The sequence below is a fragment of the Schistocerca piceifrons genome, chromosome 3 (assembly GCF_021461385.2).
Source record: "Schistocerca piceifrons isolate TAMUIC-IGC-003096 chromosome 3, iqSchPice1.1, whole genome shotgun sequence".
Lineage (NCBI taxonomy): Eukaryota > Metazoa > Arthropoda > Insecta > Orthoptera > Acrididae > Schistocerca > Schistocerca piceifrons.
Window position 1 is genome coordinate 758646746 of NC_060140.1, and position 14925 is coordinate 758661670.

General features: G+C 34.8%; 1 protein-coding gene across 1 annotated transcript in view; it reads right to left on the reverse strand.

Moving 5' to 3' along the window:
- Positions 1–3051: 3051 nt before the first annotated feature.
- LOC124789035 (sodium/hydrogen exchanger 3) overlaps positions 3052–14925 on the reverse strand; it is a 627528-nt gene continuing 615654 nt past the window's right edge. The window contains exon 14 of the mRNA XM_047256324.1: positions 3052–6540. Within this exon, the coding sequence (XP_047112280.1) occupies positions 6113–6540 (428 nt within the window). The 3' untranslated portion in view covers positions 3052–6112. The remainder of the gene's footprint in view (positions 6541–14925) is intronic.

A 14925-nucleotide genomic window follows, 5' to 3' on the forward strand; every position in this document is an offset into this window, starting at 1 on the left:
GAGAATGTGATTTGCTGTGCTTCTTGTTCCATTCACCATTGTCAAATCTCTCTGCTGTCACTGCTAGTGGCTACTTTAGCCAGTTGTAGATGATGCTTGTGGCTGACATTGTAAACAGTTGTGATCCATTACATTGTGTGCTTTGTTCCTCTGTGCATTATTTTGTGCTACAGAATGTCTGAAGCTTGTGGTGAAAGTGTGTGAAAAAGTGTGGCTGCTAAATGGGAAGTTCAGCAATCTTCTCAAGCTTTGTGTGGTGAGACATGCGAGTTTGTGTACTTAGGGAAAGAGAAGGACAATGGTGCAACTCTACTGCCTCTAAGGAAGCTTGTTGAAATGAAAAGAACTGAAGATGCCTTGAAGATACACAAAAATACTGTCATTAAAATTTGTAAGGAGAAATACTGTGCAGAAGGACAGAACCACATGTAACAAACTTGGGTCATTTTCAACAAGATGCTGTTCACTGCCACATATATGGGCATTACAAGAGAAAAGAAGATTGAACTATAAAAAGGCTGTGTGTTGCTCTTTACAAGGCAGAGTTGTTCAGCGGCAGCAAACTGTCTTTGTTAATGGTTATCAGAGCCCTTGGTTTTTGCTATAAATAATTAATGGACAGAAAATTATAATGGAATGAGGTGACATCATAGCATGGCTTTGTCAATTTTTAAGAACTATTATTAAAGTGCCACATGCAGACACTGTCTGGCTTGACAAAACATGGGTAAATGCTGGTAATTCCTTCAGAGAATATTGGACAGATGATAGCATATGTGAAACTTCTGCTGTTCCAGTGGGAAAGTGAGCAAGAATAATTGTCTTGCATGCTGGAAATGCATCTGGTTTCATACCTAACTATCTCCTCATTTACAAATTGAGAAAAACAAATGGCTACCATGAGGAGATGAACCACGATACTTTTCTGAACTGTTTCAAGGGCAACAACTGGAAAACTTAAATCAGCCATCTGTCACTGTAATGGATAATGTCCCAAACCATTCAGTTATTAAAGAAAATGCCCCAATGATAGCAAAGAAAAAAACCAACATTGTTGAATGGTTGAAATGCCACAATGTGAAAATTGAGGACAATTTATGTAAGGTGGAGCTCATGGAAATATTAAAGAAAAATAAGCCACACTTTCAACAGTATTTTATGGATGAGGTAGCTAAAGAACATGGTTACAGGGTTCTTAGGCTTCCACCATACCACTGCCACTTTAACACCATCAAAATGATTTGGGCACGAGCTAAAAATTGTGTGTCCACAAATAACGAAAGCTTCACTTTGTCAGAAATTCAAAGACTGTTAGACGAAGCAGTGGTAAAAGAGGAGAAATATTGTATGCCACACAGAAATGGTTGTTAAAGAAGTGTGGAATAGTGAAGAAAGTGTTTATATTAATATAGAAAATATAATTATATCCTTGGGCAATTCCTGTGGCTCATCCATGGACCAGAGCTCAGATAATGACAGTTTTGAGGAAGAAAGTGATTCTGAACTAAGAGGCTTTTATCTTTGTCTTAATTCATCTTTATTTTTGTGTTTTTATTTTGCATTTCTGACTGAATGGGATGTACTGCAGTTGCACAAAAAATCTCATCTCATTACAAGATATACTTCTTTGCACAAGTATGACACTTTGCATGCACACTACACTGATTGGTAAATACTCAAGCAGCTTGTAGTTTTTTAATGTTGTTAGTTATTGTATTTACATGAACTATTCAGATCCTTTTTAACACCCCTTTCATATCAAATATGACAACTTAAGTGATTCATTCTGATTATTGTAAGAGACAATGCTACCTAATGCTTTTATTGAGATATACAAATGATAGGAATGCAGTATCATTTTATACATGGGAATGTATCTGTTAAGCCACAAGGATATAACGATACTGTAAAACAAATTCAGTACCACACATTAAAAGGCAGTGTGAGTAGGTAGGCCAGTAAGGAACTACGCAGCTGTTGCTGCTACAGTCATAATGTGTGCGCACACAATGGCAAACCAATAACATTGCCTACTTCCATGCTCAACTGCACTTTGCTGTCAATCATTTCATTATTCTGATACAGGTATATATATGTTATAAGCAGCAGTCCAGTTCGAATAAGGAATCATAAGAACATTTCTATGTCCATTATTTTGTTCTGCAGATCAGTCATGCATATGCCAACACATGGCACAAGTTGGGCTCAAGTGTAGCAATATAGTGAGGAATGTATTTCCCACAGTTCCATCAATACTGACAGAATTGGTAGACAGTTCTTGTATCTTTACTGTAATGAAGTGGTCACCAATTTTAAGCTTCAGTAGAAGCTACACCAGTGCATGTAATGAGAAAAAGATAAAGACAGGGAGTGCAAAGAGGCAACAGCTCACTTGTAGATGAATGATGGGTAGTGTGTAAAGAGTGTGTAGCTCACTTGTATATGAAAGATGTGTAGTGTGTAAAGAGTGTGCGCATGTGCCACCCCCCCTCCCCACACACACACACACACACACACACACACACACACACACACACACACACACACACGCGCAGAGAGAGAGAGAGAGAGAGAGAGAGAGAGAGAGAGAGAGAGAGAGAGAGCTTACTTCTTCGCAGCTTTAGCTGAAGTAGTAGGTCAATATGGTTGTGTAACTGGTTGCAGGCACTTACAAAGAGATGCATTTATATCACATTAAGATAATTCGATTTCCACTTGACATTCAAATTTTTTTCATGAAAATAGGTTCTACAAAGGCTTTGTTATTAAGATGTAAGAGTGTTAGTGTGACTGCAGGTGAGTGTTTGGGTGGCTTTGTAGTTGTTTGTGTATAGCTCTTAAAACCTAGTTAATACTATGTACCATACTTTAGTCAGCTGTAGGAGAATAGTTGTTTTTCTACCAGATGGAAACATATATTTAACAGTTTACAGTGGTAGCAGGTACAAAAGAAGTTAAAATAAAGAGATAATGATATTCATTATGTCAGTATTAGGTACCAGGTTTATAATTGGAAGTGTGAAATGCACTGCATGTGTAAAAACAAAAGGATAAAATTTATGTATTTATACTTTAATCTCATCTCCATTCACACACTTCAATATCCTTCATTTATAACAAATTCATAATTCACATTACACATTACATAAATAAATAGTGCATCTAACACACTGCTGAGATTACAGCCTTGAAATGCTGTAATCGAACAAGGCACTAGTGAGATAGTTTTATCACCAAAGTAAAAAGCCCTCATAGACAAGTCAGCACTGCTTAAGCCTTCAGTACAAATTTCTATGCTTCACATCTAAATGGTATACCCAAGCATCTGAGAACTTTATAAATTTGAGAAATAGATCATTATTTTTTTAGCCCTGAATATTAATAGTGATGCTCAATGTATTTTTTAATAAATACAGTAGTTAGGCAGTATTGTGTCTACTGACCAGCAGTTTACACAGAAAATATTTAGAATCCTAGTCCAAAAGAGGTAAATATATATAAGTTACACAAAATTGATGAGAGAGTATAGAATACACACTAATGATAACTTTACTGAAATTTTAAGTACTGGTCAAAATATCATTAGAAATATTGTCATTACCCCAAGCACAAAGGATATACGATGAAAGGAAATTTTAAGTACTGGCAGAAATATCACTGAACAAAATTTTTACTATTCCAAGCAGAAAGAACATGGGATGATACACAAAGAAATAAACATGGAATAAAATATAAATGCAGTGCATGGACTGAAGAAGGCAAATCCTACAGAAAAAAATGGCAGTCATTTGCATAAGAGAATGAATGTTTTCACTGGATATAATTCTTGTACAGATCTGAAAATTTCTGATTCTTAATTTTAATTTTCACACTGCCTTTTATGTTTGTATTTCAGTACAACCTTCATTTATTAGTGATTATATCAAAATTTGTGGAAGTCATGTCCACCCATTATTTGTAAGATATATTTAAAACAAAAAGAAAAGAAGATAGCTAAAAAAGAAAAACTTCTTTGAAAATTATAAGCACATACACTTTAGATGAGTCTGGCATCCTACCAAAATATACCTATAGCAGTTCAGAAAATGATAAGTGTTACTGAGAAATCAAAATGAATCATATTCTCTCACCACTAATGAAATGCATATTTGCATAGAGTTTAATTATACATAGTATGATTTTAATGTCAAAGACATCAGTAGTCGGAAATATTTCTGCATCTGAAAATGTACATTTAAGAACATGTTTGACAAATAAGATATAATTTATAATTTTAATTTCACCTCTGCTGTCAGGTACAACTGCCATTAGATAATTCATTCTGTTTTTGTCAGAAAATAACCTACTAACAAATGTACTATTATAGAGGAAACTAATACTGCTGAGATTTAGTTAGGAACAACTGTGCTTGAAAAGTAAGTAGCTGGTAACAAGTTGTGATGTGATAATGTGAAAAACTATACTAATTCCATATGAAAAATTTAAGCATACTATGATAATGGAGCAATCTCTGCTCATACATTCAAGTTTTTTAAAGTGAGTAGATTTACATTCAGCTTGAAATGGATGTGGTAGAATACTTTTGATGGCAAAGATATGATATGGCTGGAGGTTATGGCATTAGCATAGAACTGCTAAAATTATATTTTTAAAAGAAATTATGAAGAAACATCTATAAATCCTTTCACAAAGCTTAGACTATCTTTGGTCAAGGAGGTAAGAGGTTGTAATATCTGTTCTTGTGTGTTGCACAGCTGTTACAAGAATGACAGATGAGCACAACATAAAGATATTACAAAATAAAGAATCTTAAACACTTGTCAAGAAGTTATTTTTGTGCATAAAATGATATATGTGTTCAGAAAGTTTTGCACAGATGTGACAGATGAAAGCATAATGACATGAAAACAAATTTTTATCATTCAGTATGGAATTTTCCATCCCATTACAACTTACAACATTTCTGTTATTTTACTAACTCAACCATATTTCATTATGGATATCTGATCTATGAAAATAAACTTTTTACCTATGTGATAACAATAAAATAGTATTAGCACCATGGTCTATTTAAAATAATTACATACACTCTAAAATGAGAACCTATCTCCACCTAGTAAAAATCATTTCATACCCTTTATCAGATATTATTTTTAATCAATTTGTTTATCAGTTCATACTCAAACACAGCACCTTCAAAAATATACCTTACACCATGTACTCCGCTTTGCAAAGTTACAATACTAATCTTTTTCTGTACAAACCAGCCTTTCTTCATCACAGAGAAAGTTTTTTTGTTTTTTTTTTGTTGTTTTGTTTTGTTTTACAAGGTAACCATCATTTTGTATTGTCTTCATCCTAAAATAGATTCGTTGACACAACAACCAACACGGTTAGCACTAGATAGGCACATAAGTTTATTAATTGTAGTGTTGCTTTTAACCAGCCAATAAAACTAATCAGCTGACTGCATTTCATCTTAGAAAATACATATTCATTTCTCAAAATGTTTTGATTTTCACCATAAAATGAGCAAAAATATAGTAATGAGGTGTAATCAACAATAATATGGATTGAGAAACACTCTTAAGTAGTACATGTAATTAGAATGTGCGATTAATATTTTATAATAAGTACTTCTGCACTCCTCAGTAACCACTTCTGTTGCAGTTCAAGACAGCAACAATTACTCTTGTTTACATTTTGTGCTGTTCATTAAGGCAAGAAATAACTTATAAAAGTATGTATTACCATTTCTTTTCCAGCTATCAGTTTTTTTAACACACTCCTTTTTAATGTCACTGCAAGATGCATTAAATATCACTCATTAATGTCTGAAGAAGAAAAGAAAATTCTGCAGGCAAAAAATACACTTTGGGAGAAAAATAAAAGGCACCATAACTTAATGAAACTCGCTCTTTGATCAACATGCATTTCATCTTAAATAACACTGTATTATACAGTGTCCCAAAAATTTCACCTTAATGTCAGACTGACTGTCTAATAGACAGTTCAGAAAAAATACTGTGGTCTACAACCTTTCAAATTTACGTAGATACCTGTAGCGAATATTCGTCAGGTTTGCTCCTTCATGTGAGCGGGGAAGCCTTAACTATTTGTGCGTCCGCGCAACAACTGCCTTTTCCTCTTCATCAGCACTAGACTCAAGTGAAGAGGAGGAAGAAGAAGAGGAAGAAGATGTGGCAAGAACAGCAAGCCGTGGTGGAGGAGGACGCACAGTCGGCCATCTTCCATTGCCACCTGCAATGTCCAGAGGAGAACTGATATTATCTTCTTCTGGAATCGGATTTACAGATGATCCTAATTCCAGCATTGAGCCTCTTCTTGCAGTGGGTGGACGTCTTCCTGGTCCTGGGAGAGATACTGGCTCTTCTATAAGGAGCACAGTGTTGGAAGTTGGTGGTGGGGATTCTCGAAGTGAAGATTCTGAACTTGCCCTTGATTCCTGGTGAACTGAACCAGCACTTTCTCGTCGAAACAGTCCAATTACGGAAGTCACTTTTGGTTGCTCTATGCCCCCTGAAAAAATATCATACAAATATGTTTATTTGTGAACTGCTATTCCAATATCCTTCAGGAAATAGACATCTGATAGCAGGATATCAACACTTGCAAACATTTATGGGAAATTTCGTAATACGTCAAAAGACAAAGTCTGTAAGCTGCCAATATTTTCATCACCCAACGATGTATGTTTAAAGAACAGTTTCATTGAAAGGGCTTCATTTAATTAATGAAGGTTGTGATGTTAGAATAATAAAAATGTGTGTTTATATGGGAGAATAAAGCAAATTTAAAATGATATATGAGAAGAAATGATCTTTGTATGCATAGCTACATTTCATAAGTAGTGCATGTTCTATCTGCAACTTGGACAGTATCAGATTGCAAGTCAAAAGGCCCAGTATTTCATCTACATATGGTCTTATGATTTCCTTTGTAATTTAGTCTCAGTTTCATGTCTGACAATGATTTCTGTATATTATAAATGATGAACAGTATCATGATTTAGATTCAATATTAAAATATAGTCACCTTACAATTATCCATGTATGTTAATTCATCTGAACACTATTTCCGTAAGTTTTCTGTATTATATTCACTTTAACTATATTTGTTAAGAAAAATGACTTGTCCTATATCATGTGTACTTTGCACAATATGTGATCCACAGGATAAATAAATAAATAAATACAAATACAAATACAAATTTTGAAAGTCAATATAAGCTGAACCCCTGGTGATGAAGCCATGCTTCAAAGTATATGCTGGTTTCAATAAAAATGCTCTCATTAAGACAGTCATTGGAACCTGACATTTATGATAACACTTCTGGGAAATGTATGAGCAAAATAACCAGATAAAACAATATTTGGAGAAGAAGGTGAAACACCTTCTGTGAAAGTTAAGAGATAGAGGCAAGATGGATGATATGTCATGTGACAATACTAAAACAGGAATAGATAAGGCAATATATGAATACAAAAAAAGACATCCTTAAATTTCTAATAGAGAATTCCAATAACACTCTAACATATCCTGCAAAGACTTGTGATAAAAGTGAATAAAATTTAAATTGTTTGTACACTGCAGACATTTTTAAGACATGAGAACACAGATGCTACACTTTGCAAAATATAAGAAAGATCAGATTACAATTTGTTAATATTGTAAATATTAGTAGAATCAAATCTTAAGTTTTATAGTAAAATATGTGTTATGCCATGTTAGAAATGTAATTTGACTGTAATACCGAAGACAGTGACCAGTATTCAGTTTTTGCATATTTTACCACTGCAAATACTTTATAAATGTGGCAACATTGTGAGAAGTAAGGCCCTCTGATATTTATTATGTAAGTTGTGTATATCCTACAACATTCTGTCTTTCAAGGATCTGGACAGATTTCAAAAAATGGGAAACTGTTTTCTATTTCATACAGTTCATATTTCTTTAAAGTAAGGTAAGAATGCATATCTGCTGATTACTTATTGTCAACAAAATAAACTTTTTCCAGTAGATTTCATACATAGTGAGATTACTTTAAAAAAAGCTATACCTGCAAAACTGCTCTGAAAAATTGAAGTCATGGTATCATGAATTTTAAGATTTCATTCTTCAGAACATTTTACTCATTCTCTTTTTTTTTATTTGAAAACTTACAATATGCATTCTTGCAGAGCAGCAGATAATTATCTCATATCTCTGTTACTGATCAGCTGGATCCCTCAAAAATTGTGAAAAGTATCAGATGAATGAAAAGATTCAGGAGTCACTGATATTTTTAAGATTGAGGAAGCTTCAATAACATAACTTTTTTAAGTTACCCATCTGTAACTACTCAATTTCAGAATAGTTTCAACAGTATACACACAGCAGCCATCAGAACGAGAACCTTCTCTCATCCCTCTCTTCCCAACATGACCCACCTGCTTTATTTTCAGAAGAATATCAGCATTTCTTTCTTAAATGTTTGTCACAAGCATAAAATTTCTGTTGTAATTAGTTGGAATTGGTTAGTATGGAAGTTATATCTACTGCAACATCTGAAATAGTCTTCACTTTTGTACATTTTAATTAATATTTGTCCATCAATTAAAGGTTAAACTGCTCAATACACAATCTTTCCAATCATACAATAAGACAAAAATAACAAAGTATAAAGAGAAGTAATTGCCAATATCACTGGGATGAGGCAGCACTTCAAAAAAACTAAAAAATAAAAGGGGACATAGCACAATATATCAGGAGAAACCATTAGATGAAACTGCCTCGGTTTTATTGAATAAGAAATTAGAAGATTCAATCATTGTCTCCTCATGTGTTGAACGTCTTTCTTCTACCAGTTTATTTTCATATGTCTCACCTCCCTCATATCAAAAGTTTACACTCATGGCAAATCAAAAGAGCTTCAGATTTTCATAGAAACTGAGCTGATAGTGAAGCAGTAATGTGGAAGTTTTACTACTGTTGTTATTCTATCTTGGACTTTCCTCTGTTCAAAGTGGAACTTGCAGTTAAGCTCCTACTCAATGCAAGTTTGTGTGGCTGGTAGTTTCTTGGACATATACTAACAACATTAACAACTGCTTTGTATCAAGGATTTATGTGGCTAACATTTCCCTCATAGTGATTTAGCGAATGAGTGCTTGGTTCCATTTCAAAATGAACCAAACGAACTGCAGTAACATTTCATTTTGATAAACTCACTTTGGGATTCTTAAAATAACAATTTTTATACGCAGTATTTACTTTTTGAAAGTAATCTATGATTTTATATTAAAAATGTCTACCACATGTACTAATAAATATAATTTTAGCATTCTATAGTACTTTGATGGGTTCATATTACTACTGATAAATCTATTATTAAAACAGGAACATTACATTTATAACAGATACACAGCAAAAATATAATGAGATTAAGAGGATACAAAGGTGAAAATAATCCTTCTATCTCTCGCTCTTTAAGGAAAAACTATTGAATCACCCAGCTACTGAGTGGCTGATGAGGGTAGGTGTGAGAAAGGAGATTCTCAATGAATTGTCCTCCTCTTTGAACAGTACGGTACTGAGTTTATATAAGCTCCTGATGAAGTTCTGAACAGTAGTATGTGTCATTCAAACAGTGTAACTATACATATCACATGAGATGTGTGAAGGTTTTACAAGCAAGAGAGCTGCCTGAAAACAAAGCATTGGACAATAATCAGCCATTGGTATTGTATCATTTAATCTAATGGAAAGTATTAGGAAACTATAAGAACATTTTTTACTGTTAAAAAAATCTCTCTTAACCTCCCCTTAGATCTGAGAGGGGCAAATATCAGTAACATATCATCACAACACCAGTCAATGCTAAACCAAAACGAGCCAACATAAGCACAAATGTGAAGACATCACCCACTTCAAAAATTTACTGGAATGGAAAAAACTCAAAGTACTGGAATAAAAATGTATACACACCAATAATTCAGAGCCTCATGGTCACAGAGGTCTTGCAATAATGGCTAAACCTTGCCATGCCATAGGCCGGTATTACACTATCAAATTTCTTTGTCAAAGATTTGATCAAAGATGTGATCCAATATTCCGTCCAATATATTTGACAAAGATCTTTGACGTAGCGCTAGAAGGGGTATTACACTGTCATCAAATTTTTCGTCAAAGTTCAAGATGGCTGACAACAACTTGTTATTTAACCGCAGCAGTTCTACGTACTCCAATTGCATTGTGTGCACATGCAGAAAAGAAGTGGGGGGAAAAATGGAACCATACATACGAGGTTGACAGTCTTAAAAGTCCTGGGATTACAACTTGATAATAAATTCAGTTGGGAGGAGCACACCACAGAACTGCAGAAAGGCCTCAACAAATCTGTATTTGCAATTCGAGTGTTAGCAGACATAGGCAACATAAAAATGAAAAAGCTTGCATACTTTCATTCCATAATGTCATATGGGAATCTTGAAGTCAAACAAAAGTTTTCAAGGTCCAAAAGCGTGTAATACGTATTATTTGTGGAGTAAATTCATGGACCTCCTGCAGAAACCTCTTCAAAGAACTGGGTATACTAACTACTGCCTCTCAGTATATTTACTTCTTAATGAAATTTGTTGTAAATAACATATCTCTTTTTCCAACAAACAACTCAGTTCATACATACAATACCAGGAACAAAAATGATCTGCACAAGGACTTAAAAGCACTTACTTTAGTTCAAAAAGGGGTCCACTACTCAGGAATACTCATCTTCAATAATTTGCCAGCAAACATAAAAAATTTAGTTAGAAATAAAGATCAGTTTAAAAGGAGCCTGAAAGTCTTACTACTGGCCAACTCCTTCTACTCCATTGGCGAAATTTTTAATAGAAACAGATGATGTATTGTATTTATTCATACTATTAGTATTGTTATTTCAGCTTTAAAAAATCGACATGTTCCACATCCACGAGGATCTCCTCAGCACGGATCTATGGAACGAAAAAACTAGTCTAATCTGGGTGAAGCTGTGGGTTTTACGACGACACGATAAAAGCATTCAACAAAACTTGTTACGTGAGCTTACAATGGAAGACGTCAAGTCGTACATCAATTACTTAAGAATGGATGAGCATACATTTCTGTATGTGCTCAATGAAGTGTATCCTCATATCACAAAGCACAATATTCACTTAAGAACTGCTACATCGTCAGAAGACAGGCTCACTATAACACTCCGATTCCTTGCTACAGGAGAGGGTTATGTTAGGTTAGGTTAGGTCAGGTTAGGTCTCCAATCTTCTTAATCTATTTTTGTATTCAGGGTGCCTCACGTTGTAAAGCGCCTCATCGGCTTCAGACATCTCTATTAATTTTGTAGTTGTCGGCACACACCAATTGTATTTACCGGCAATGGTTATAAAAACACTACGGACGACAGAACGCTCCAGCGATGCTAGCGCTCCATGTGGTAACATGTCACATTGCAGTGAACAGAAGACAAGCGGTTTCTTTGATCAAATATACAGCGAGGCCCTAGATTTGATCAAATATTGGACAACATTTGACAAAGTCCCTATTACACTATCAAATATCTTTGACAAAGATTTTGGACAAAGATATTGGACAAAGAAATTTAATAGTGTAATACCGGCCATAGAAGGTGAAAAAATAAATGTTGAACCATCAGTTGAAGATTACTAAGATTAATCACCAAGTGAGCAAAAGTGAGAGAATGAATAGACTAATGAGATATTCAACAAATTGTAGATGGACAGATGTTTCCAGGTATTAAATCATACGAGTGGAGGAAAGAGAATTTGTCGGAATGGCATTTCTATTCCCAATGACATTGTGTTTGGTCACTAATCATATCTGAAGAAGATAAATGCACATTTGCAAGACATCAGCCCCAGAAACTGATCCAGGTTGAAAATTTCATCATAATTATGACAGTATGCAGTTATAACCTTATAACCTTCTGAAAGTACAGATTTTAAACTTTCATGCAAACTGGTTGTCCATCACTCAGTTCAAACCACCACAGCCTGAGCATGAAGTACCATTCAATGCAATTAGTAGGAGGTTTGTGAACTGACATTGGTAACATGCTTTTTCTCAAAATGCACAGTTTATGATCTGTAGCTAGTGCCAGAGATCTCTTTGCATTGAACATTTTAATGTTCCATTACATTTTAAAAGAATGAAATGAATTGGTGTGTAATTAAAAAAATAGTGTATCACTGTTGTGTGTTACTTCCTTTGGATTTTAAAGCTGGCACTTTTAAAGTCACTAAACAAATGAAACATTCATGTGGAAAAGATGGCTGGTGTCAAAGTATAAGTGCTGAAGTTTGTTGTGCAGCTACTGTACTGTCTTTTATGTGGGTCTGTTAAGCTATCCGTAATGATGACTGCACATGCAGAGTACATCATCTGAAAAAAAGTAAAAAATATTGGCACACCCCTATGTAATGCAGACTGATAACTAGCTGCCATGAGAGGTGGATCCACAAGTATGAAATGAGGTGGGGTGTATTACTTCATTAGGAGAGAAGCTGTCACTGCAGAGCAAAAAATCCATTATGGACATTTCAATCCCCCTCAAGCTGTCCAAGTCAACTGTTGGTTATGTGACTGTAAAGTGTAAACTTTAAAAAACAATGACAGCTAAACCAATGAAAGGCTGCCCTTATGTACTGATGGGCAGTGACCTTCAGAAGTTGTGGAGGGTGGTTGCAAAAAAAAAAAAATTGCCTGAAATCAGTGGAAGGAATCACTCATGAGTTCAAAGTATTACCAGCAGTTCAGCTAGCACAATGACTGTGCACAGGGAATTGAAAAGATTGGGGTACAAGCATCAAGCAGCTCCTCGTAAGCCACACATTTTCTTAGTCAAGGCTAAGCCACACTTGAGATGGTGTGAAGGTCAATGCAGCTGCAGAGTAGGCAACTAAAAAGTGATGATTTTGAGTAATGAAGATGCAGATGCAATATGTCAAGCAGCTCCTCATAATCCACACATTTCTATAATCAATGCTAAGTGAAATTTGAGATGGTGTAAAGACCAACGCATGGACAGTGGATGACTGGAAATTGGCAATTTGGAGTAAAGTAGATATAGAATGAATCATGCTATATGCTGAAGCATTCTGATGGGCAGTTGAGGTTTGGCAAATGCCTGAAGGATGTTCCCTGCCAACATGTGTAGTACCAACAGTATACTACAAAGGAGGTGGTGTTACAATATGGGGTGTCTTTGACAGTTAGGGTGTAGTCCCCTTCTTTCATTTAAGAAAAAGATAAATCTAGAAGGATATGAACACATTATATAGCATTGTGTCCTGCATAGAGTAGAGGAACAGTTTGGAGGCGATGATTGTATGTATCAGCATGACAATGCAGTTTGTTGAAGCAGCATCTCTAAAGCTTGATTTCTGGACAATAACATTACTGAAATGGACTGTTTTGCACAGAGTCCTGTCTTCCCAACATAACACTTTCAGGTGACAAAGAGCTGTTGCTTTCCCACAGATATTGAGACACTTTATTGAAAGTGTCCCTAGTACAGTTAAAGCCATCATAAAAGTGAAGGATGGATGGATCCTGTATTAATTTCCACTAATAGGTGTCTGGACACTTTTGATCAGACAGTGTATATACTTTGCAACACAGAACACCCAAAGCACACTCTTCAGCATATGATAAGGGATGAGATTGCTCCTCTCAGTATCAGTACCTCTGATGCTTGCAGACAAGAACTTGTTACATAATATGTGCTTCACTCTCGTCACCACCAGGCTGTAGTTAATGATAATTTATTCTAGTCTCATTTTATTTCTTCTTCTATAATTTCTATTCCTTGTATCTCCTTTTCTTTTTTTCTCTCCAGTACCACTATTTTGTCCCATCTTAAATCTCCCCTTGTTTTAGGTGTACTTCCACTCACTTAGGTTCACCTGCAAAACTTTTTTCCCTTTTTTAATTTCTCATATTACCACATATTGTCCAGTACTAATAATCCATTTTCCTCTCTTATTATGCCAAGTATGTTTCTTTTGATTTTTGACTCTGAAGAAGAACATTATCCAAAAGCTGAGGAAAAATTTGAGTACTGTTTATGTGCCTATCAACCGTCCAACACATCAACTACATGGTAAATGATTACCATTGCTATTCGTGTTACTTGTATTGTCCCCAAGACAATCCAGTACCACATCTGAGTAAAAGCTTTTATGTCTTAATGATCCTGGGAGGTGCACCAATGAACAGGCAATTGTGAGTGCATATTGTGCACATTTACATTCAAACATAAAATATGGAATCATATTCTGGAGTAATTTTCCTGCAACACCGAAATTTTTAGGGATACAAAAGATATCTAACAGAATTATACTGGGAAAAACATTAGGACATTCATAAATATTTTTAATTAAAAACTTAAACTTATCACCACTGTCCTCACATACATCTCAAAATATTAGTGGCTGCCTATAAGCTTAGAATTATTACAGAGAAAATGAAAAAAATAATATCAAACATTCACACTTACTGTACAAGGCAGCAAGGTAGCCAGTATAATGTCTTAAATAATCATCTATAGAACAGAATGTGCAAATATAAATAAATACAGTATAACCTTAGGATTATGACTTTTGGCATCATAAAGTATGACGGACTGTATAAGATGCAATGGAGAGATAATAAATAAACAAAACTATAGTTCTTTCTCCAGTCTTTGACCTGATATCCTGAAGAGTCTGGCTGGTATTTTTATCAATACCCGAATGTTGTTTTTTCCAAGTTCGTATGAAGCTTTTTGAAAGGCTAGTCAAAGATAAGAACTGAATCTTCACTACGGTTTCCCTTCACTGTGATCTCACTTTCAACCATCAATAATGAAATAATATGACTCTTTGGTCA